This window comes from Vulpes lagopus, chromosome 10 (assembly GCF_018345385.1).
Source record: "Vulpes lagopus strain Blue_001 chromosome 10, ASM1834538v1, whole genome shotgun sequence".
Classification (NCBI taxonomy): domain Eukaryota; kingdom Metazoa; phylum Chordata; class Mammalia; order Carnivora; family Canidae; genus Vulpes; species Vulpes lagopus.
In genome coordinates, this window is record NC_054833.1 from 20,997,638 (window position 1) to 21,021,020 (window position 23,383).

The 23,383-nt window shown below is 48.5% G+C and overlaps 1 protein-coding gene across 3 annotated transcripts in view; it reads left to right on the forward strand.

Moving 5' to 3' along the window:
- LYRM4 (LYR motif containing 4) overlaps positions 1 to 12,160 on the forward strand; it is a 163,909-nt gene extending 151,749 nt beyond the window's left edge. For all 3 annotated transcript variants that reach the window (XR_005990099.1, XM_041769883.1, XM_041769881.1), the window contains one exon: positions 11,748 to 12,160. Coding sequence is in view for 2 of the 3 variants with exons in the window: in XM_041769881.1 (XP_041625815.1) it covers positions 11,748 to 11,816 (69 nt within the window). In the remaining variant the exon portion in view is untranslated. The remainder of the gene's footprint in view (positions 1 to 11,747) is intronic.
- The last annotated feature ends 11,223 nt before the right edge of the window (positions 12,161 to 23,383 follow it).

Below are 23,383 nucleotides of genomic sequence, written 5' to 3' on the forward strand. Positions count from 1 at the left end.
CTCATGGGCTCAAACCCCACCTGCACAGACCCAGGGTTCCGTGTTCAGGCTACAGAAGAAGCAAGTGTTTGGCTCCCCCCAGTTGCTCTGGAGGGGGAGAAGAGCTGGTGGAGGCCCCAGAGCTCAGCCAGGGGTTGAGGATTCAATACAAGTAAAGAAACCACAGGTTTCCTTGCCAAGAACCTTTATATGATCAGAGAGAGATGATTCTAGCAGCAGTGTGCACTGGACCGAGGTCGGGCAAGGGTCCCACCCTCCCTTCTATGGCTATCCCGACCCCATCAGCAAGGACACAAAAGGTGCCCCCCAGGCCTTGTGGTGCTCCCAGGCTCTTAGGGGACTACGGCTTCATTAGGGGATGGGAAGGCAGCGAACGGCGCGGCGCTGGGTGTAAGGGACGAGAAACAGACGCAGCCCCTGACCTCAAGTAGCTCAGAAACTACATAAACAGAACGTCAGGGCAGTGTGGCTGGTGCTGCGACAGAACAGAAGGCCTGGGGTGCCCGGAGCCCTTTTCCAAACATGGTCTGAAGCTGCAGCGCAGCTCTGCTAACAGCGTCATGTCCGGGCCTTGGCAGAGAGCCTTTGGCAAACACAGCACAGCTGGAGGAGCTCCGGCCGGGCGGGAGGCCGTGTGCCCGCCGTAGGGGTGCGGGGCCCGCGTGTGGCCAGGAGGACCCCCGAGCCGAGGGAACCCGGTCTCCATGTGACTCGCATTCTTCGCTACCTGGCTGCCTCCAGAGAGTCCTGGGGGTTGCTCAAAGTGTACCCCCATTTCCCTGAACCCAGAGTGTGTCTCAGAGGGCCCATCCAGCGGGGACGCTCACTTTCTGAGCTTCTGAAGTTTCTCTTTAGCCCTATCAGATGTGTGGGGGCGGGGGCGAAGGGGAGCAGAGTAGAGAAAAGAGGCAAAAGACACATGACTCATAGAAGTAATATGTTTTCTAGGAAAAAAAAAGGTCCTTGCTCCAAAATGTTTAAAAAGGAGATAGGGAGGGACGCCTGGGTGGCTCAGCGGTTGAGGATCTACCTTCAGCTCAGGGCGTGATCCCTGGGTCCTGGGATCAAGTCCCACATCGGGTTCCCTGCAGGGGAGCCTGCTTCTCCCTCTGCTTATGTCTCTGCCCCATTCTGTGTCTCTCACAAATGATTAAATAAAATCTTTAAACAAACAAAAGAGGTAGGAGAACCACGCCACCAAGCCAAATGAGGATCTGAGTGTGAGATGCAGGTGTCCTACCCTGGAGATGGCAGGAGCGAGGGAGACCCTACGTGTGAGGCCCAAACATCATGGACCCTCAGGGAGGGAGGGTCCCTGAGCAGCAACCATTTACCCACAGTCTGGAAGCCGTTCAACATTTTAGCAAGTCCAGTACCCACCGGCTGAATATCAGCTTTGCCCTATCCCCAGGCCAACAGAGACCCTGTGTCCCCCTCCCCCAGACATTTCCAAGTATGCCCAGGAGTCCCTACACAGACGTCCCTCCTGGGCCTAGACCCTGCCAGTTTGGGGGTCCTGCAGAAGGTGGTGGGTTCAAGATTAGGATATTGTGGGGGTGAGCCAGTCTAAGCAGAGGTACCACCCGCTGACTGCCCACACCTTACTGCCCATCGCTGTGGGTGTCCACTGCCCCAACTACCCACCCCCTCCCCACCCCGAGTGCTGGGTTGGAGGCCCGGCAAGCGTACCTTCTTAATTTATCTGGACCCAGTGCTCCCTCCAAGGACCCTCCCACCTCATTTTTTTTTTTTCTAGTTCACACAAGTGTTTTTCTCTCCTGTCCATTTTGGTGCTCTTTTCAACCTGACTTGTGGATGGGGAGAGACAGAGGAGAGGCACTTAATCACACATGTTGCTATACATCTGACCCCAGTGTTGTTTAAGGTTTAATATTCCCAGAAGGTTCCCAGGCCCTGGGAAAATAAGGATGTTGCTGACCATGTGTTTTAACATCCCTGGATACGGTGTAGCAGGTCCCCGTGGGGGATGGCCACAAAGGAACGCAAGGCAGCTGTTTAAAAGAAAGATCTGTGTCCTGACAGTAAAGATGCTGAGCTTGACAAAGGGCAAGTTGGAGAAAAAGTGTGGATTTTGATTTCTTGTTTCTCTCGTTTCACACCATTTCTTACACGAGCCGGGTTTCGGCCCCTGAGATGGAGGTAGGGCAGCTGAGCGTGGGGTTGTTGCAGGGATACTGTCTAGCAAACCGGGTCTGTAAGAGCTGTGAGCACAGCAGGGGAGGGGACACTTGGTCATCCTTGACTTCTGAATACCAAAAGGCATCGAACATCCTGTTTTCAAAAGAAGCCAGTAAGTCCACACATTTCACAAGCCTGAATTTTAAAAAAGGATTATAAGTGCACCTTCTGGTTCATACTCTGGAAACTTTTTGCAGTGTTGTTTTGGTTTTTTGTTTTTTTGTTTTTTGTTTTTAACTTTTTCCAGTGTTGAGTGCCCTTTCTTTAACTCTATAACCTTGACTTTGGATCTGCTGTGTTCAGTGCCCTGGAAATTATGAATCAGTTACAGTGACAGATGCCTCCGTGCTCTCCTCAAACCTAGAAGCCCACAAAGTGAAAAACTTATAAAATCAAACAATGGTGTGAGTGACCATGCTCTGTACCATCTGACCAGCTATGGTGCTGTCAGCCTTCTAAGGAGGGAGACAAAGCCAAACCAAATGAAATACAGTCAATCTGCAAGTCTCTAGAAACAGTTGTCTGAAGTGGTGGGTAATCATCTAACTCGGTATTTTTCTTTCTTTCTCTCTCTCTCTCTCTCTTTTCCACCCTGACCTTTTCAGTTACATTTGTTTAAGCAAATGTAAAATCAGAATTGAGGGGCGCCTGGGTGGCTCAGTCAGTTAAGCATCGGACTCTTGATTTCGGCTCAAGTCATGATCTCAGGGTTGTGAGATTGAGCCCCATGTCAGGCCCCACAGCAGTGTGGAGCCTGCTTAGGATTCTCTCTGCCCCTCTCCCTCTGCCCACCCCCTCTCTCTTTAAGGGGAAAAATACACACACACACACACACACACACACACACACACAAAATCAGAATTGAACCAAGCTAACTCTAAACAAAGGTGTCCCTAAAAGGACAAAATAGCACCTGATTATCTCAGAAAACTGTCAAGGATATTCTTGAAGCAAGTGACAAACATACAGTCCCGAGCTTGCTGGGCCCAGCACCGTCCCAGGAGGCCCCAGCCTAGGCCGTTGCCTGACCTCGCAGCTACTGACAGTGGTGCCAGATGCTGGTCTTGCCGCTGTGGTTTTGTTGGCCTGAAGCACTGAGTTCAGGGGCCGAGGTGCAGCCGAGCGCAGTGCAGGAAGGCCAGCGTCTCTGGCGTTTTGCCTGGGCACCTGTCATTGTCCCGGGTTTCACTCTGACGTGATATTTGGGTCCTGAGTTCGGGTCCCAGTTCCCAGAAGGGCCCGGCGACTGGGCTGCAGCGATGCTGACCTGCCACACAGCGCGCTGGCCGTGTGCGTGCTTTCCTCTCTCAGAGCCTTGGTTATGCAATGCCTGCTGTGACTCCAGGAGGCTCCCGTCCAGCAGCTGGCCGATGTATCCAGGGTCCCCCATGGTCGCCATGCCTCAGGCAGGGGAAGGAGAACATCGGGTATAGCGGGAACACAGCTAGGGCCTGTTTCCCATATTGCAACTCTGCCCACCACGAGCAATGGTGCAGCCTAGCAGGTAAACACTATCCACAAGTACCCAGTAGCTCTAAAGAACAGGGGTGGGAGGATTCCCTGGCTTTTATTAACAATGTGGCATCCTAGAGTAACACCGAGGTACAAAGACACCTGCCTCCCCCACCCTGGTCTTGTAGTCCATGGCCATACCTTCTGGAAGGGCTATGCCCAAAGAGTACCTGGGGGGTGAATATCAACCCTAGATTTTGGGGGGTTTTTTGGAAAAGTATTGGCTCACTGGAAAAAAAACTGATAAGTTTTAAATATTAATAATAAATGCTGAGCCTGAGTGCCCTTATATTTGTGCTTCTTCATCACTAAGGGGTGCCAATCAGAAGCAAGAGAATGGTGACATGCATGAACCTCCCCCTCCCGCCCCCCCCCCTCGCCCACCTCCCTAATGAGAAACTCTGAGTGGGGCCCGGCCATGTGTATCCTTGAAAGCTGACCCTGTGGTTCTGAGGCCTGTCTTGTTAGGAACCACTGCCTTACATGTATATTTGTTCAAAAAGACTCATTCCTGCAGAGGGGACAGCATGCTTGTCGGAATGGGAACCCCTGCTGGCTGCCCATGACTTCAGGCTCTTTGAGGCCACAATTTTCTGAGACCCATTACAATGGTTTGATTTCCTTTACTCTGATGGCCTGGGATACAAAAGAAAGAGGCCATCTCTTGGTGGGCTTTTTAAAAAAATTTTAACTGAACATCAGACATGCAGAAAAACAACAGAATGGCCTAGAAATCTGACAATGGTGGATAAGAGATAGGGCAACCATATAATTCATCACAAATGGGGACCCTTGAGAGTGAAAGAAGGCTCTATTAATAATCACACTGGGACAATAGGTGTAAGCCGGGGATCCGGTCATGCTGATGAGAGGACACAGTCCTGTATCTGGGGTGTCTCTTGTCCCTACCAGCAAAGACGAAACATACTAAGTATTAATTGTGACAGGGGATGTAGAGAGGAGATAGGAATTTGTTCACCGCCCTGCCAGGAATATCACAGAAAAAAATAAGGGGTCAGTTCCTCACCACCACCCTCCACATTAGAAATATCTAGTATCTAAAATTCAAGGCCCACAGAGCTGAATGGAGATAGAGCATGTGAGAAAGGAAACACAACAAGATTCATCTCTGGATTCTTTGGACTAGCCTTCTTTCTCTGCTGTACATCTATCTGTGGACTGACCTCTCAAAGATCTAGTTTGACCACTTCAGACATTCTTCTATTTCATAAAGCGATGGCAAATTCAAAAGCAATAATGTTATGTTACTATATTAAAAACATTTTGAAAAACAAGGCTACCAAATTCTAGAAAGAAAAAGTGTATGCATCAAGACCTATTTTTAGAGGAAGACCGTGTGACCTCTATTCCTAAGTTTGGATTTTACCTCTTACTGCTAAAGAGAAAAGACTGGAAAAATTATATATAATTTCACGTATCCCTATTTCAGTTTGCTTCTTTAAAAACTTATTAGGAGGGACGACTGGGTGGCTCAGCAGTTGAGCATTTGCCTTTGGCCCAGGACATGATCATAGGGTCCCGGGATCAAGTCCCACATTGCTCTCCCTGCATGGAGCCTGCTTCTCTATCTGCCTATATGTCTTCCTGTTTATGTGTGTGTGTCTCATGAATAAATAAATAAAATCTAAAAAAAAAAAAAAAACTAGGAAACCAAGTATGATAAAATAGCCTATTTGGAAAATGGATGTCATAGCAGTTGCTCTACTATAGCAAGGCTGCGACAGAGACTCTCCACACTGGAAGCTCACTGGGAGAATCATTGAGGAAGTTGCAGGCAGCTTGGAAAACTGTCTGACATCATTATAGGTCAGAGGAGGGGCACAGATGTCCTGCCCGCCTTCCATGGGTCAAGCAGACAGGCAGCAGTCAACAGAACATGTGTTCTGACAAGGAGACTGAAAGCTGAAATTCTGCTATCAAAGATACACTTATGTTGGTGGTTCTTAGGTTTTGGGTGGACTTTCCAAAGCCCTGATCAAGTGTAACTGTCTTCGGGAATTAAAAAGATGTCTCTCAACCAGGTGTGTCAGGAGGCACTCAAAGGCATAGGGTAAATAAAATGCATTTTATCAAAGGGCCAGAGTTGGGGAAACATTTTTATAAAATGAGTATAAATATATAGTGGAACAGAATACACCATTTACATGAAACTCACTAGGAGACTGCAAAGAAATGTTCTAGTTACCTAGTTCCTACATCCTCTTCAAGCTAAGCCCCAAGCCCTCATGAGTATGATTTTGTGTATTAACTACCTCTGTTTGGTAAGGCCTAGTTTCTAGCTTATTTCTCTCTCCTTGGGCCCTTGCCAACTGTTTCAATCCTATCTCAAAAATGCTTTAATATCTTTCTCATCAAAAATTCTTTCTTATTTTTGACTTTGTATTCATTCAAATAAGCATGAAAGTTGTTTCCTCAAATGTCTCAAAAAGACCCCATTGGGGTTTTTATTATCTTGTTCAACATAAGTGAATTTGGCAAGATATTGACATTGTCATATGATTCGGTCTTTCCATGAACATGGTATATCTTATTTCATTCAAATTCATTTTATATTTTTAAGTTTTATCATTTTGATTCTTAAAGCCTTACACAATCTTTTTAGGGTTATGTCTGGATGTGTTGTTTTGTTGTGGTGGTGACTGTTGTTACTGTCTTTTCTCCTCATATTTCAGTGTGATCCACTGAGATCCTGGCTTCTTATATTGGAAGGGTATGCCCATCTGAGCAATTACACTCCTTCCAAGTGTGGAAAATAAATACTAAAGATGGGGTTTGCCTGTAGAAAGCCTTAAATTGATGATGATAGTGGTATCTTCCTCAAAGTTGTTGTGAGATAGGAAGAATTAAATACTTTTAATTAATTGATTTAATTAAATGCTTAGAACAGTGCCTGGCACATAGTAAATGCTCATTAAATGTGACTGTTACCTCTCATCATCATTATCATCAAGAGCTGTAATGGTGCAATCAGTACAATACGAGAGGCAAGATTTGTCCCTCTCCCCTGTTGGACAGGGAACCATCTCTGCCTGGGTGGTTTTACCATCCTCAGAGAGGTAAGAAAGCAGGGACCATCCATCCCTACGCTTCTCCAGCAAAGCCAGGAGAGTCAGCATCTCTCCCCTAACTTATCAGTGCCTAGGGCACCTCCTCACACCGGACCGCTCTGATGACCAGCCGGAAGCATCATGGGCCTACTGGACAGGAAGCCCTGGCCCAGAGCAGAGAATGAAGAGAGTCAATCAGTCCTCAAGTCCAGCCCAGGAAGCTCAAGTACAAACCCAGGAAGTGGTGTCAGGTATCACCGACACCCTCTGCACAGTGTGACCGTGTTTAACAATTACAGAATCATAGACTCTTGCAGCCAGGGGGTGAGGAGACTTCAAAATCTTTGAGGTCAGGATCTGACACCCTGTGGTATTCCTGTGGACAGCAGACGGGGTGTGCACAATGCCGTGTGCATCGGTAACATGTGACAAGCCATGACTACATGCCCGCTACCATTCTTATTTAATCCTCTCACCAACGTGATGACAGCTCATGTCATTGAGCCTTAGGAAGTATCTGGGGCAATTGGTACATTTTCTTCCAGTCTCGTATCGCATTTGATTCTCATAACAACGGCGTGAAAAAGGCAGGAAGTAGCAGAGGCCCCACTGCGGCCCTCCCACAGCCCCCACCCCTTGTGGCAAGCCCAGCTCCTCTGAGTCTAAATCAGATTGAGATGTGTTGCACAGGAGACAGCGCACTGCTGCAGATGAGTGAGCAATGAAGACATGAAACATTGTACTGAATTCTTTTCTCGGATCCTCCTCCTTCCTCCCCAGCAGGTTATTTGCCTAATGAGTCTCAGAGCTCATAAGTGTTTCTAGGCCATCCAGCCATCCCATCTACTTGCAGTTGAGTAAGCTGTGTATTTTTCTAATGGACTCTAATGCCAGCTCCTGAAGTTTATAGAATAAAAGTGTGATCAGCTTTAATGACCAATTTATGCGTGGTAATATTTGGATGTGGCTGGCTAAGCCTATCGGGACTTCTGGAAAGGCTGTAAATTGAAGCTGGTAACTGTACTTCCTCACTTCATTGACCGGTTCCTCTCACCTCCAGCTCAGAAGCAACATGCTCCGTCATTAGCACCACAGCATCCATCCCCAAGCTGCCCGCCCCCCCATGTGTGCTCACACATTTTATAGCCCAAATAAATGCAACAGAACTGTTACGCAAACATTTATTGCCTCGCCTCTATCCTTCTCATTGAGATGACTTTTTAATATTTCCTCCCTGTGTGAACTGAATATTTCTCTTACATCTTCTGTAATTGCCCTGGGTTAATCCCTTATAGCCTTGGATTACAGCTTTAAACTTTCTGCTGGGCCAAATTTAAATCATTATATTTTCCTTAACAGCGAGTGAGCATTCTTATTACAATGAAATGGTCCTATTGCTACTTTTATCAACTTGCCTTTATCAATTCCACTAGTAGCTCACTACCAAAGGACTGTGTAATTACTTAACAGATCTAGGTTTCAGAACTAGTGGACCTAGAGCCTTGGTTATAAACCAGGGATACTAGACCCCGTTATTTTTAGTTACCGAGTACTCACTGAGCACTCCCTACGCGCCTAGCACTGTCCTAAACTATGCTGTGAAAGTAACTACGTCTGAACAAGTAGCACGTGAGTCCCTCCTTTGTCCCTGGCAGTCACTGATGCTCATGCAAAAAAACTGATGCAGACACGCAGACACATGCAGTAAGTGCTCCCAGGACTGAGAGAGAGAGAGCAAGAGAGAGCGAGAGAGCCCTTCCTGCAGAGGGGACCCAGGGAAGCCTCATCCATTCACCCAAAGGGTGGGCAGTCTTTTGTGTGGTGGACCTGGAATGAGCCTTTCTTGGGAGAGGAGCCTCAGAAAGAGAAGTTGGAAGACCCAGAGTCTCACGGCAGTCAGTGAGAAGTTCTGTGCTACATGGGGAGGGGGGGGGGCACCAGAGGACTGTTGCTCTCAGACCACAGGGCCTGGACAGATATTAATTGGTATGCTCTCTTCACATCATTAACAATAAGATCTGATTTCACTTTTTTCCCCAAAAGCCATAAAAGTGTTGTATTTGAATGGAATTTTTTTAAATCTAATTCCTATGTCTGTCAAAATGGGCTGCAAACTTGAAGGTTTGTGGAGGGAAGTGGTTCCTTTTTTTAATTTATTTTAAATTTTTTATTTAGATTCAACTTAATTATTATTAGTTTCAGAGTTAGAATTTAGGGATTCTTCAGTTGCATATAACACCCAGTGCTCATTATTTCACATGTCCTTCTTCATGCCCATCACCCCATTACCATGTCCCCCCACCCACCTTCCTCCGGTGACCCTCAGTTTGTTTCCTGTAGTTAAGAGTCTCCTATGGTTTGTCTCCCTCTCTGTGTTTGTTTTTTTCTTTTTCTGAAGGTTTTAAGTTCCCTAAAGCCTGAGCTCTTTGGATCGCCCCTCACTCTTCATTCTGTGGTTTTCTTTGGAGCCTTTTACGTGGCGCTGCTTGCAACTAAGTCACCCCATATTACATCTGCATTTCTTTCAAGAGAGCACCCATCCCCCCAAAGTTTCCATCCTTTGGATTGGTGGACTAGGAGAACCACTGGTGTGTTACCTGGATCCCTCGAGGCTTAGGAATAGAAGAGAAAGGCCACACTACAGGAGAACCCTGTGTCCTTCTTGTAGCCCACCCATCAAGAGGGTGGCTGTGAACACAAAGTGAGCTGTGTGGGAGGAGACATGTTTATTTTGCAGCATAATAAACATGCTACTGGATCTTCAGACAGTCCACCACGGAGACCACCTTTTCTCAGGGTATCCGCACACATGGCTTGACACTGGGCCTCTCAGGGGTCACCCAGCTGCTCTGAAAGGTGTGTGAGGTGCGTCCTGGAGACCCAACAAGTAGTAAGAGAGGCTGAGGGGTGGAAGGAGTCCATCTGGTTCTGTCTCTGTCCAGCATATAAATTGCTTCTCCATCCTCACCTTCTCCTCCTTACAGAGAATTGACAGCTTCCCAAGTCAGCCATTTCCATTTTTTGACAACCTTGTGAAAGAGTTCTTCCTTATGCTGGATCGTAACTTCTCCTTGGCACTAGAGCCCTGACAAAACACTGATAAATTCAGTCAAGCACTCATGGATATTGAGTGATTGTCGACACTTCTAAGAGGGGTTTCCTGATAAATCCTTCCCGATCAATGAAATATAAAACAAGTTCCCAGGCAAATGAACCATTTGAGTGGTTACATCAAATTATTTTTATTAACCTAGACATCCCCCCAAAAAATGATTTTTTTTCCTTTTAAAATAATTGATATTTTAGGCTTTCTTCTAAAAAAGCATTGCTAGTGGACCCGTGTGTCTGTTGAGGTTAGCACATGAAAATAAAACCCTATAGCACCCAGTGTGGCGAACACCGTTGCCCTGCGTCCGCTCTGGAGTAGGGTGCCTACGGCTTCTGCTCGCCCCGCAGCTATTCCAGCTCATCAAGAAGAGAAGCCGGGACAAGCCTCTGCTCCACTCATCCTGAAATCTCATCCAGCTAATCTCACACCTCAGAGTGGTGTATGACTTCACTGTCAGAGTGTGGCCCACAGAATCCCAGGCCTGCCCTCTCTGCTTGCATCGGAAGCCATATGTGTTCTTTACGTTGACAAGTGGAAGGGAGACTGAAGGCACAGGAGCAGAGCTCATCCCCGACTTCTGTTAGGAATGGGGCAGAGCACTCATGCTCCACAACCACCACTCACTTCTTTCTTTTATCAAATTAAGGAATTCACTTGTAGTGAAAATATCTACACGATCATCCTCATCGCCCTAAATCTCCACTCTGTACTTTAGCTTTCCTTTATCAATAACCTGGCTGCTCTGACCTCTGTTCACATTCTCCTAGCACCAGGATGCTTGTGAGTCCCCAGTGCTCCTGGGCCATCGGGACACCTCTACGCAAGGGTGTGCTGGAGGACATAACCAATGGCGTGGGAAAATGGGAAAGTTCAGATGGTCTGTTGGGGTGTCAACAGGGAAGACAGTGATGTAGTAGCGTTGTATGGTGACAGGTGGTAGCCATACCTTGTGGTGAGCATAACAGAAGATACGGAAAAGTTGAACCATTATGTTGTACACCTTAAACCATGTAAGATGCTGTGTCAACTCTACTCCAATAAAAAAATAAAATAGATGGGTCACCTGAGTGGCTCAGTCAGTTAAGTATCTGGCTCTTGATTTCAGCTCAGGTCATGATCTCAGGGTTGTGAGATCGAGCTCTGTGTCAGGCTTCACACTCAGTGGAAAATCTGTTTGAGGATTCTCTCTCTCCCTCTCCCTCTGCCCCTCCCCACGGAGCTCTCACTCTCTCTCTCTCTCTCTCTAACAGAATGGAATATTAAAGCAAGATGGGAAAGCCACCTGAGAGTCTTGGTGCTGCAGCACCCACCTAGGACAGTGGGAACATTTGGGCACTAACAGCAACACTCAGTTTAGGAGGACACTGAGAAAGGAAAGGTCAGGAAAGACAAGAGGCGATGTAACCCCCTGTTCTAGCCCAAGACGGCCAAGACCCATCTCTGCTTTATGCTGAAAGCCTTTGCTTACGGAAGAACCAGTTCTAAAGGAAGGGGGTCCTGTTGGGTGAGGAGCTGCCGTCGCCCACATCTAGACGGCTCTCCCTCTGGGCCACCAGCCGCGGAAGCTGGTGGACGGTCTCAGCTAGCCCAGGACAGCCCAGGAAACCAAGGCCACGGCTGCTGGTGCCATTTCAAAGGCGAGGAAGAATGAGCGTGGATCTCTAACTTGTCCTCACAAGGAAGTGGGAATTGGAGGGTGTGGGGAGTCGGCAAAGGCCAACCTGGTGACGACCCTTGGCCTCACGATGCAGTTTCCCACAGGAACAGCCCTGGGATGGCAGAGGCTGGCATTTAAATGTTAGAAATGCTTTTTCTGACCTTTCGCAGCTAATGGAATCTGTGTCTTTCTCTGCCTTCAGGTCCACATCGGCCAAATGTATTCGACTGACAAGCTGATCATTGAGAATCAAGAGAAGCCTAGGACCTAGGGAGCCGGGGCCAGCCGCCACGGGCAGCGGAGGGCTGCCTTCAGCATCCATCCTGCGCTTGGTCGGCTCCCCACAGACCGCAGGTGGCCTCCTCCAACGATAGCCTCTCGCTCCGCCTGCCCTCGAGGAGCTGATAAACTGAGTCCGGTGTCCATTCCTCGGCAGCCTTAGTGAAAAGGATGGCTGTGTCTCCTTGATTCAGGTGTTAGAATGAAGAAGTGGCGCTCACTCGGAACACTGCTGTGTATTGTCGCATCTCCTCTCCTCTGTATCTCTCCACCACTTGTATAGAGCGCCTCCACCCTCTGTTTCTTGGTTGACAATAAACAGAATTGTCTCCCTGAGCCTTCTTGCACCAGAATGTTCCCGATAATGAAGGCACTGCCACTTGCCACTGAGGCAGGTCCTGCAGAGGGTGGTGGGGACCCAGCAGGACGGTCCCCTTGGTGAAGGCAAGTCTAGGCACCCAAGATTTGGAGGGCTGCGGGGAAGAGGGCAGGGCCAGAGGGGTAGAGGGTACATCCTGCAGTTTATCCCCTGTGTGACCGCAGAGGGGCCCGCATGTGGCTTCACGCGTGGGCACAGGATCCTGCCAGCCTGCTGCTCAGAGTGTGGGCCCTACCCGGGCGCTTGCTGGAGATGCAGAATCTCAAGCCCTACCCCCAACATTTTGAATCAGAATCCTAAGTCTAACACATCCAGGTGACCTTAGTGCCAGCCAAGGTTGGGGAAGGGCCACTCGGCACTGCTTCCCAGAGTTAGCTTCCTGGACAGAGCCATGAGCACTTGACAATTGGAGAGTTTTTTTGTCTGTATTTTATTTTTTTTTTAAGATTTTATTTATTTATTCATGAGAATACACAGAGGAGAGAGAGAGAGAGAGGCAGAGACACAGCAGAGGGAGAAGCAGGCTCCATGCAGGGAGCCCGACGCGGGACTCGATCCCAGGTCTCCAGGATCATGCCCTGGGCCAAAGACGGCGCTAAACCACTGAGCCACCCGGGCAGCCCAGAGTTTTTTTAAAAGCAGTTTCTTGGCACATCCCTCCCCTCAGCTCTGACTTAGTAAGTAAGAGGTGAGGCACGATCATTTATATTTACATGCTTAAAAGTCCCCTCATGTCTTTAATGTCTAGTTGGTTTGCAGGAGCTCTGCTTTTTGAGGATGTTGCAGGTAATAAAGATATTTGTGTGCATTTAGCCGTGGAAACACATCAGCTAAAAATAGAAGAAGGTATTAAATTACTTGATATCTGGGGGTTTTATAGGGAACCCAGATACTATCTGAGTGACTTGTTTACCTTTGTAAACAGCACTAAGTGAATTCATTACCAGGGTGTTTAGGTTTGGAACAGGCTCATATAAATATTTACAGGCCTAACATCGCTGTGACAGTGTCACCGAACCTGCCACCCATAGATTGTAGATTCTGTTGTAACAGTGCATCCAAAATAGATTAAAAGTGTACTCCTTCTGTTTGGCAGTACAACTTAGGACTTCAGAAAGCTTTTGCCCATGGATAGTCTTGTACACCTGAACCTTGGTAGGTCTTGGACAGCTCCCCCCAGCCCCAAACAATGTTAGGGCGGCAGCATGGAGCACACTGTGGGTGTAGGTGATGTGGGAAATGTGCTCTCCCCCTTCAGCTGACTATCATGGGACAGAGTGGCCCACCCTGGGACGTGCGGCTCTGGGTCACTTTTCCACTCTGCATCGGTAGGATATATGGGCATTCAGCAACAAGGGCTAGCTAATGGATGTCACCTCTGATTTATACTTAATTAATTAAAGCTGCTGCTACTTGGAAACCTGTCTGGGGTTGAACCCCTCCCCTAGAAGTGTCACGTTCCTAGCAGGGCATCCACTCCAGAGGAGCTATCCCCCCCAGATTTGACTAACAGAGGCAGTGGGCCAAGCAAGCCTACCTCGTTCTGCAGGTCTAACAGCAGGTTGCTTTTATGCTAATCAAAGCCCATGAATGGGTTTGAACATGCCCAGAGCCTTAAACAGAGCTAATTTTTGTGACTCAGATAAGAATAACTATGCATTAGGAATATATGGAAAGATACGCAAGAAGCCTGTCCCACAGAATCCACAGATAGGGGGCCTGACCCTGTCTTCCAGATTCAGGAGAGGCGGGCAGAGCCTTGCACTGGGTGCTCCTCAGCTCAGAGTACCAGAGTGGACTTAGGGCTTTGAATAAAGTGACACACCCAGAGTAGTGATCTCTGTTTCTAGAGTTGAGCGTTCCCCATGCTTGAGTGAACCCCCACATCACACTCAGCGTCACAGACCTCTGCTGTGCTCGGCTGTTGTGAAGAGGGGCTCTGGCTGGGGTCTGCAGATCACTTTCCCGTGTCAGCATTTAGCAAATGAGAAAGGCCACTACAAGACAAAACCATTGGCCAAGCACAGCGATTCTCTAGACCTTCAGAGATAACACTCGGCAGGGCTGGCTATCATGCTTTAATACCTGGGAAACCTTACTTGACCAAGTGCATGGCTGTGGGTCTCTGGATCGTGGAACTGAAAGAAGATCGGGATCTGAGTAGAGCTGGCTTCACATCTACTCCGCCTGCCACCAGCAGCAGTTACTTTCACTACCTTCATCCATAGCTTCATCCAACATCTCCAGGCCCTGAACACAACCAAGCATTCGGGAGCAAAGGGGACAGGCCAAGGGGAACGGCTACCGAGATGACAAAATGTCAGAGCTGACTGGCATTAGAGCCCACCTGGTCCAAGCCCCAGATCTGCAGGTGTGAAAACCAAGATGCTGAGCATCCCTGGGTCATCTGCAGACCTTTCTCTGCCATCCCTAACGCTGGTCTTTTATTCATTCATTGAGCACTGACTGTGAGTCAGCTGGTGCCAGGTGCGGGGGAGACCAGTGAACAACGCAGCCCCTGCCTTTGCAGAGCTTGCAGTCCAGCAGAGGAACTGGATGAGAAAGGACACGTCTGAGGAGCGTTACAAAGGGTGAAATAAAGGTCCTCTAGGAGCTGATGCGGAGTATCTGGAAAGCCCTCCCTGAGGGAAGGGGGATTTAAATTGAAGATTAAATGAGGACTTGGGGGGATCCCTGGGTGGCTCAGCGGTTTCGCGCCTGCCTTTGGCCCAGGGCGCAATCCTGGAATCCCGGGATCGAGTCCCGCGTCGGGCTCCCGGCATGGAGCCTGCTTCTCTCTCTGCCTCTCTCTCTCTGTCTCTCTCTCTATGTCTATCATAAATAAATAAAAATAAATCTTAATAAATAAATAAATAAATAAATAAATAAGGACTTGGCCAGACCAAGGGTGGGGAGAGGAGCTCTCTAGGCAGGAGGAACAGCATATGCAAAGCCTGAATGAGGGAGCAGGGTGGCGGGAAGCACCATGCAAGAAACTAAAGGCAGACCAGGATGGCTGGCAAGCAAGGATGAGTCAAAAGGCAGGACCCGCACTGTGGAGGGCCCAGGGAGCCTTGGCCTCAGGACCTAAGAAGCTATTGAAGTTTTTCAGCAGGATAAAGTTTGTAGAGGGGTAACAGATTAGGAGAGGTACAGGGAAACCAACTTTAATGGGAGGTGGAGGAAGGCTTAGACTGGACACTAGTCCAGGTAAGAGATGGTGGTGACTTCACCTAGGACGATGATCGTTGCAAAGTAGAGTCAACATCACCCTGAGAAGAACTTGCTTTGGCTCAGCCGCTCTTCCCAAGGTGAGTGAGAGACGTGTGGAGCAGAGGCGCCCAGCTGAGCCTCCCAGCCAAGTCTCGCTGAGATGGGTCAACTACAGCCAACCCTCAGGCCTATGATACAGAACAAATTACTGTTTTAGGCACAAAGTTTGTGGATAGCTATGCAGCAATGACTAATACAGAGAGCTAGTATTGTAATTTATCTCTTTTTCAGGGCCACATAGCAAACCAAAGAGTAGGTAGGCAAACTTAATAAAACTGTGGGTCTCCTGTGGAGAGCCGTTTCCACAGTACCTACAGAGTACAGATGTCATGTGTCTTAAAGACAAAAGAGCTTGCCAACGACTGGACCCTGTTAGGGTATACATAAAAAAAAAAAAAAAAAAAAAAAAAAACACAGGACCAAAAAGAAGAAAGAAAAAAATAAATATATAGTCAACAGGACTTGGTAATTGATTTGATGTGAAGTACAGAGAGGGTGTCAGGGGAGTCCAGGAGGGGTTCCAAGGCCTTGGGTTTGGGGCCTGGGTGACTGAGCAGAGGTTAGGCCACCAGCTGAGACAAGACCGGAGTAGGCACTATCTGAAGCTTTCTCCTCCTGCCAGGTTCAAACAGAAAGACTAGCATCTACAAATGTGTGTCTTACTTCCAAAGGTTGAAAATATTATTCCTGGTTTTTTCAAACAAACAAAAAATCCACTAGAAGAAAACAATTTAATAAAAGACCCTTATAAAGAAACTTTACCCATAGCTCTCTGTAAGATAAATATACTCCTTCTCCATGTAATGCCTGTAGATACGTATTGTCTCTGAGGACAGGATGAGTAGGAGGAAATTTTTCTATATTTTGTAAAAGGTGATATAAGATTTTCAAAGAAGGCGAAGGAAGGTTGGCCTACACAGTCTAAGACTATAGTTCTGAGAACACAACTAAAATGCCCAGTAGAATATCAACAAGTATACAGGAAGCGCACCAGCACATTTTATAACAGAACGAGCTGCTTTCGTTTGTTTGGTACTTCAGCAAACTGTTGGTAGCTTTCTAGATTGGCGGCTATCACACGCACTGAGGCCAGGCTGTAAATAGAGCAGCAGCTGAAGGCATGATAAGCACTCAGAACGAAGGAGAACGCATTTCCGATGCCAAGAATGATGTTCTCTGAGTTGGGAACTCTTCTTCTGAGCCTACCCAAGGTCACGAACAAGAAGTTCTTTTCTTTGTTAAATATGGTCAGAACCCAGATGACCTTTTATTTTGTTTTGTTTTGCTTTTTAAGGGAGAGAGAGCAAGAGGAGGAGCAGAGGGGGAGGGAGAGAGGGAATCCCAAGCAGACTCTGTGCTGAGCACGGAGTCGGACACAAGGCTCAATCCTGAGATCATGACTTGAGCCAAAATCAAGAGTTGGTTGCTCAACCGACTCCGCCACCCAGGAGCCCCTGGATGACCAGTTCTTGACTAAAGATAATCATATGAACCGAAGAACATTTTAAAAGTTCGACCCATTAAACTTACCAGTGGGCTTCATGACAGTGGCCCAGCGTGTAAATCAGAAGCCACGAGAAGCGGCCACGTTTTCTGAATCGTCAAAACAGACTCATGTGGTGAGGTTATGCAGACGAGTGTGGGGAGGCCCATGCAGATGGTCAGGACTATGAACAAAAGAAACAGTTGCAGGAACTTGTGCTTCACACATGCCAGGATGGCAGGCACCTCATCACCAATCTGGTATTGGCCGGTTGTTACAGAAAGATCTGGAAGCTGGTAGAGAAAGCAGTGATTTCGGCATGACAGTTTGCCATGCCCTCTACGGACAGTGGCTCACCTCGCCTCTGAGAGCAAACAAGGTCTTTGCTTCTCAGTGTTTCTGCAGCCCTGCTCAGTGCTTCAGGGAACCGTCCGTGAAAACCGCTCCTCGGGTGGAGAGTCCAGACTGAGAGGGACAGTCCTGCCTTTGCTCAGGGCAAAGTTTCAGGGGCAGAGCCCCAGAAGGACAGCTGGCAGGGATGAATCTGCTCTTGGCCGAGCGGCGACCGCTGACACCACGATGGCAGCAGCCAACGAGGTCAGGGTCTTGCCATCCTGAAATGAGCCACACGCAGATGTCGACTCCAGGGGAGCTGGACTCACACTCGGGGTCTTCGAGAGCCGCTGGCCCCAGGCTGAGCCCGTGTCCCCTCCCAGAGGAGCTGGGCCTCCAGAGGGCAGCCGGCGCAGCAGGGCCACAGCTTCCTAGAGATGATCTTCTCCTCCTCCAGTCAGAAGACTGCACCCTTTTTAAATAAAGTTTACTTTATTTACTTTGTTTGACGGTATCACTCCAACGACTGCCACTTAATCGCTAAAACAGTTCGATAGAACTTCCGATCGGGGGTGTCTGGGTGCTCGGTCAGTTAAGCGTCCGACTCTTAACTTCAGCTCAGATCGTGATCTCAGGGCCCTGGGATTGAGCATCTGGCTCCCGGCTCAGAGGCAGCTTCTCCCTCTCCCTCTGCTCCTCTCCTGCCCCCCCCCCACCACACTCTCTCTTTCTCCCTCTCTCAAATAAATAAATAAAACCTAAACAAACAAACAAAAAAAAACCTTTGATCACTTACTAAGTGAATTCATGTGACTTCATCTGTCTTGAGCACAGAGACAGTTTAATAATATAATTGGTTCTGGGTTTTTAAAGGAACACTTCACAGCACACGTAGATATAGGATCAGGGACTGCAATACTAATGCCAAGTGTCTCATCAAGATTTACCATATTTATGGTCTCATTCATTTGGGGAATATAAATAATAGTGAAAAGGAATAGAGGGGAAGGGAGAAAAATGGGTAGGAAATATCAAAGGGAGACAGAACATGGAAGACTCCTAACTCTGGGAAACGAACTAGGGGTGGTGGAAGGGGAGGAGGGTGGGGGGTGGGGGTAACTGGGTGCCAGGCACTGAGGGGGGCACATGACAGGGTGAGCACTGGGTGTTATTCTGTATGTTGACAAATTGAACACCAATAAAAAATAAATTTATTATTAAAAAAAAAAGATTTACCATATTTACTCTCTACTCATGCTTCAAACATGTAACCTGTGTTAGGACAACTAATTTGCCGAATTTTAACATTTAAAGGCACGTCTTTGTGGGACTCCATAAGTAGATGTTGTTCAAAGAGGGAAGTGATATGTCAGTAACAGATTGCAAAAAAATAAAATATTTCTTTTTCTAAAAAAACTGGAAGAAAAAACAATTCTTTTGAGAATATGGAAATAAATAAATAAATAAATAAATAAATAAATAAATAAATAAATAAATAATAAAAAAAACTGGTAGACAGGAATATGGAGCAATGAGGGGAATGAGGAAGGTGAAAGTGGCCAGATAGCCTGAGTCCTAGGGATACCACCGCAGGAGGGGCTCTAACTCCAGCTGGGCCACTAACTGACTTTGCTCCTTGTAGGCAACGTGGGATGACCAGATCCCTGGACCCCTAGCAACCTTTCTAGCTTCACAGCTTGCAATGCCAGTTAAATCAAAAGGAAAGAAACAATCCTGGAGACGCTTTGAGTGTTTCTGGAATAATTATCAGGAAATCTTCAGGAAGGGGATCCCTGGGTGGCGCAGCAGTTTGGCACCTGCCTTTGGCCCAGGGCGTGATCCTGGAGACCCCGGATCGAATCCCACGTCGGGCTCCCGGTGCATGGAGCCTGCTTCTCCCTCTGCCTCTCTCTCTCTCTCTGTGTGTGTGTGTGTGTGTGTGTGTGACTATCATAAATAAATAAAAAATTTAAAAAAAAAAAAAAGGAAATCTTCAGGATGAGTCCCCTAAGTAGTATGGGTTTGGTGCTCTTTGTGTGGGCCGTAGTTTTCAGCCCAGCCCATGGTTCATGAGAATGTGGATTTTGGGTTAAACTGGGCAGCGCAGCCAGCTGAGCTCCCTGCAAAGGTACAGCGAAGTCCTGGAGGAAGGCCCTGGCCCCTCGGAATCCTCCCCAGCCTCCAGCCCCGTATCTGACCGAACAGGTTTCCAATTTTTTCTGAACTGAACATTTTTTCTTGGGATCCCCTGGCTGGCTCTGTTGGTAGAGCACACAACTTTTGATCTCAGGGTTGTGAGTTCAAGCCCCGCGCCAGGTATGGAGCCTACTAAAAAAAATAATAATAAAAATAAATATATATAAGTATATATATAAACATATAAATTTATATAAATATAAATTTGTTTATTTAAACAAATGAAAACTCTCTCCCTAGCTTCTGCTGGCTTCTGAGATTCCCAAAGCAAAACCTTGACCCTGCTGAAAAAGAAAGGGGATATCCCCGCCTGGCTTACCCTGCAGTAACTTTGCTTTGGATGTTTTCCCTACAGGCATGTGGTTAAAAACGAAAGTTCGAAACGTATGCAAGCAAGAGTGAGCACTCTGGGGTAGAGGCAGCTTGTGGGTGAGCCCGGGGTTCCTATGCCTGGGCATTGTCTGGGGGAGCGCAGCTAAACACATGGAGAACAGCTGGAAAATGACCAGAGGCTGGATGGGCTACGAGAGCAAGAGAACCGCGATTGGAGAGAGCTGGAGAGATCCTGGGGCATGAATCAGCCCCCTCCCCCAGTGGGACGCGGAAAATGGGGCACAGGCTAGATCAGCTCGGCCCAGCCGCTTGCGCTGAGTATTGACAAAGGGGCAGGTGCACACCGTGGCCCCAAGCTGCCCACGTCCCAGAAAGTCCTTGGTTCTCCTCTTCCAGCTCCGCCTCTTCCTGGCAGCGAGATCCCAGGTAAGTAGCTTCTCTAAACTTCTGTTCCCCCGTCTCTGGAATGGCCCTAACTGCCTACCCACCTGACAGGGTGGCCCTAAGGATCGTGAATGCTGCCGTGCCGCACATCAAGTTCTTCAACCGTATGTGATACGGAATGAGCGAGCAAACTTTAGGTGTTGTAGCGTTCGTTTAGCAACTGTATCAGAGGGGCACCTGGGTGGCTCAGCCGTGGAGCACCTGCCTTGGGCCCAGGGTGTGACCCCGGGGTCCCAGGATCGAGTCCCGCACTGGGCAACCTGCATGGAGCCTGCTTCTCCCTCTGCCTGGGTCTCTGCCTCTCTGTGTGTCTCTCAGGAATAAATCAATTAAATCTAAAAAAAAAAAAAAAAGAGAATCATCCAGAAGGAGCACAGTGGTATGGGATGAGACGTCACCTTTTCCGAAGGCCCTTGGAAGCCAAGGCCAGGAGTTGGGACGGCAGTCTAAGAGAAAAGGGTTAAGTGACCATGTTATGAGTCAGTTGTAGCTTCTGTATGAAACCAGACTGGAGGGACCCATGGGTGAGTCGCATCAGGAGGCTCTCGTCGCTGACCCGATGAGAAGTGATACGGCGGGAGTGGAAGGGAGCAAGTTGTTGGAGTGTTTCAGAAATGGATGCCTGGGGGGCTCAGCAGTGGAGCGCCTGCCTTGGGCCCAGGGCGTGACCCTGGGGTCCAGGATCGAGTCCCACTTCGGGCTCCCTGTAGGAGCCTGCTTCTCCCTCTGCCTGTGTCTCTGCCTCTCTCTGTATCTCTCAGGAATAAATCAATAAAATCTTAAAAAAAGAAAAACTGTATCAGACGCCTTAGGGGATGTAAAAATGAACCAGATGGAGATTTTTCCCTTAAAGTGCTCACTGACAGCACCTAAGACATGTAAATACCTTTGCAAAGTCTAAGGGGGTAAGTCACCTAGGAGGGCCCTACTTTCAGGGCTAGGAGCGGGAGGGGAGGGGAGATCAAAGGGAGAAAATATTTCTGCCTGAACTGTGAATTCTAGGCTAAGGAGCCTGAGTTTTATTTGGTGGGAAGAGAGCTGTTAAGAAGGGGATGGTGGGACACAGCAGATTAACTGCCTGGTGCACACGATGCCTCTTGGGGGAGACAGCCGGGAAATTGTCGCCGTCACTTAGATGGAGTCTAACGCCTGCCTGGGGTGCGCCGTGGTAGGGACTGGATCCAGAGGGAAGAATGGATCCAAACGGCATTTGCAAGTGACAGATTTGATGAGCGAAGGGATACTTAAAGAATAGGAGTGACGCAAAGATCATTGGAATGCTGGGTCCTGAAACACTGGCAGGGTGGGGTTGCCTCTCACTGAACCACACGTAGGCCAACAACACGTCTCCCTTGGGGCAAATTCACGTCCCCAGATATACACCTCACTGCACTGCTGTAGGCCTACGGTTCACAGTACTGTGTGTTTTACTGTGTTGCAGTAGAGACACTTTGGGGTATCTGCCCACCTCCCGAGACCCCAACAGGCATTGGGGGCTCTTGACAACCATTTCACATCATAATCCTACCCCACTTCCAGCCGCAGCTAATGGAACAGAGATGCATACCCTGTCTGACCCAAAGTGGGCCGAATTTTTTCTCTTAGAAACTCAGAACCAGGGGGCAGGCCGGGTGGTTCAGCGGGTTAGCACTGCCTTCAGTCCAGGGCCTGATGCTGGAGATCCAGGATCGAGTCCCACGTTGGGCTCCCTGCATGGAGCCTGCTTCTCCCTCTCTGACTGTGTCTCTGCCTCTCTCTCTGTGGGTGTCTCATGAATAAATAAATAAAATCTTTAAAAAAAAAAAAAAGAAAGAAAGAAAGAAGGAAACTCAGAATCAGGCACGAGAGTTCCATTTCCAGCTGGGCTCTTTGCTGGAACTGGAGGGCACAGACTCACAGACTCGGGAGATGCAGAGCAGCCACCTTCCATTCGTCATGCGGACGGAGGAGAGGAGATGCTAGTCTGCAGGGAGAGACGAATGCAGCAGATCGGAGCAGGAGGAGGCAGAGAGAGCCTCCTGATTCCGGTGGCCCTGAGAGGCCCAGCTGCCTTCCGATGCACGTGGTAGCCCCACATCCATCAGACGGACGCCCCTGTTTGCTCCAGCTGGTTGGAGCTGGTTTCTGTAACTTGCAGTTTGGAACATTGCCTGATGCTGTTGAATGAAATCCGGGCCCGGGTGGAAGAGCACAAGTTCACGTTTTTCAGTAGGTGGGTTCTCTCTCCCCCCAGAAGTAGGTAACTGGCACTTTGAAGACAGGAGGTAGGAAGAAGAGGGAGGTGGACCTCTTGTCCCGATATTAAGAGGTCTAGATGTCTAGCGACGCCCTGAGAGGCCTAGAAGGTCTAGGCCTCACCCTCCCAGGAGACCCAGAAGGAAGGAAAGAACCCGAGCAAAACCGCCTTTGCTTCTTATGGATGAACTTGGTATGTTGTCTTCTTTGTGTTTGTTGTAGCTGAACATGGACAAGAGAAATGGATGCGGGTCGGGCTGTCCTGGATTCACATCCAAGCTCAATCTCTTACTCGGCACATTACTCAACCTCTCGGAGACTCAATTGCTTTAATTATAAAATCGGAATAATATGTCTCTCCCAGAGTTGTGTTGAAGTCCCAGGGGAGTCCAGTGGCCCAAGCTTTGTACCACTTGAAAAATAAGACCAACGAAGGCCCGTAGGAACAGAACGGCATCTTTGTTATTGGCGCAGGCTACAGGGACCAAGTCTACAAATGTGTGAGTCAAAATGGGCCAAATACATCCGTATTCCCAAGGAGCCCCTTCACACCAGGTGAGTGTGAGTCTGCAGAGTGTACACACTGCCCAGGTTGTGGCCCCCCACTGCTGCCGTGAGAGGAGACGCCCTCAGAACTTGTGCAGGAGCCCACACCACCGGAGAACGTGGGCAGACGGCTGCGGCCCACCCCGCAGGCCACCGTGGGCAGCAGACAGGAGGGCGCAAGAGCCCACCAGCGAGGGAGAAATCCAGTGGCCAGGAGTGGAGGAACGGTGTTTCCCCTCCCCAGCCCCCAACTGCCAGTTGTGAGGACTGAGGGAGCTAATCCTGGCAAGCGGCATCACGTCCCGTGGGAATCTTCCCAAATCAATCAGCCCTTCTC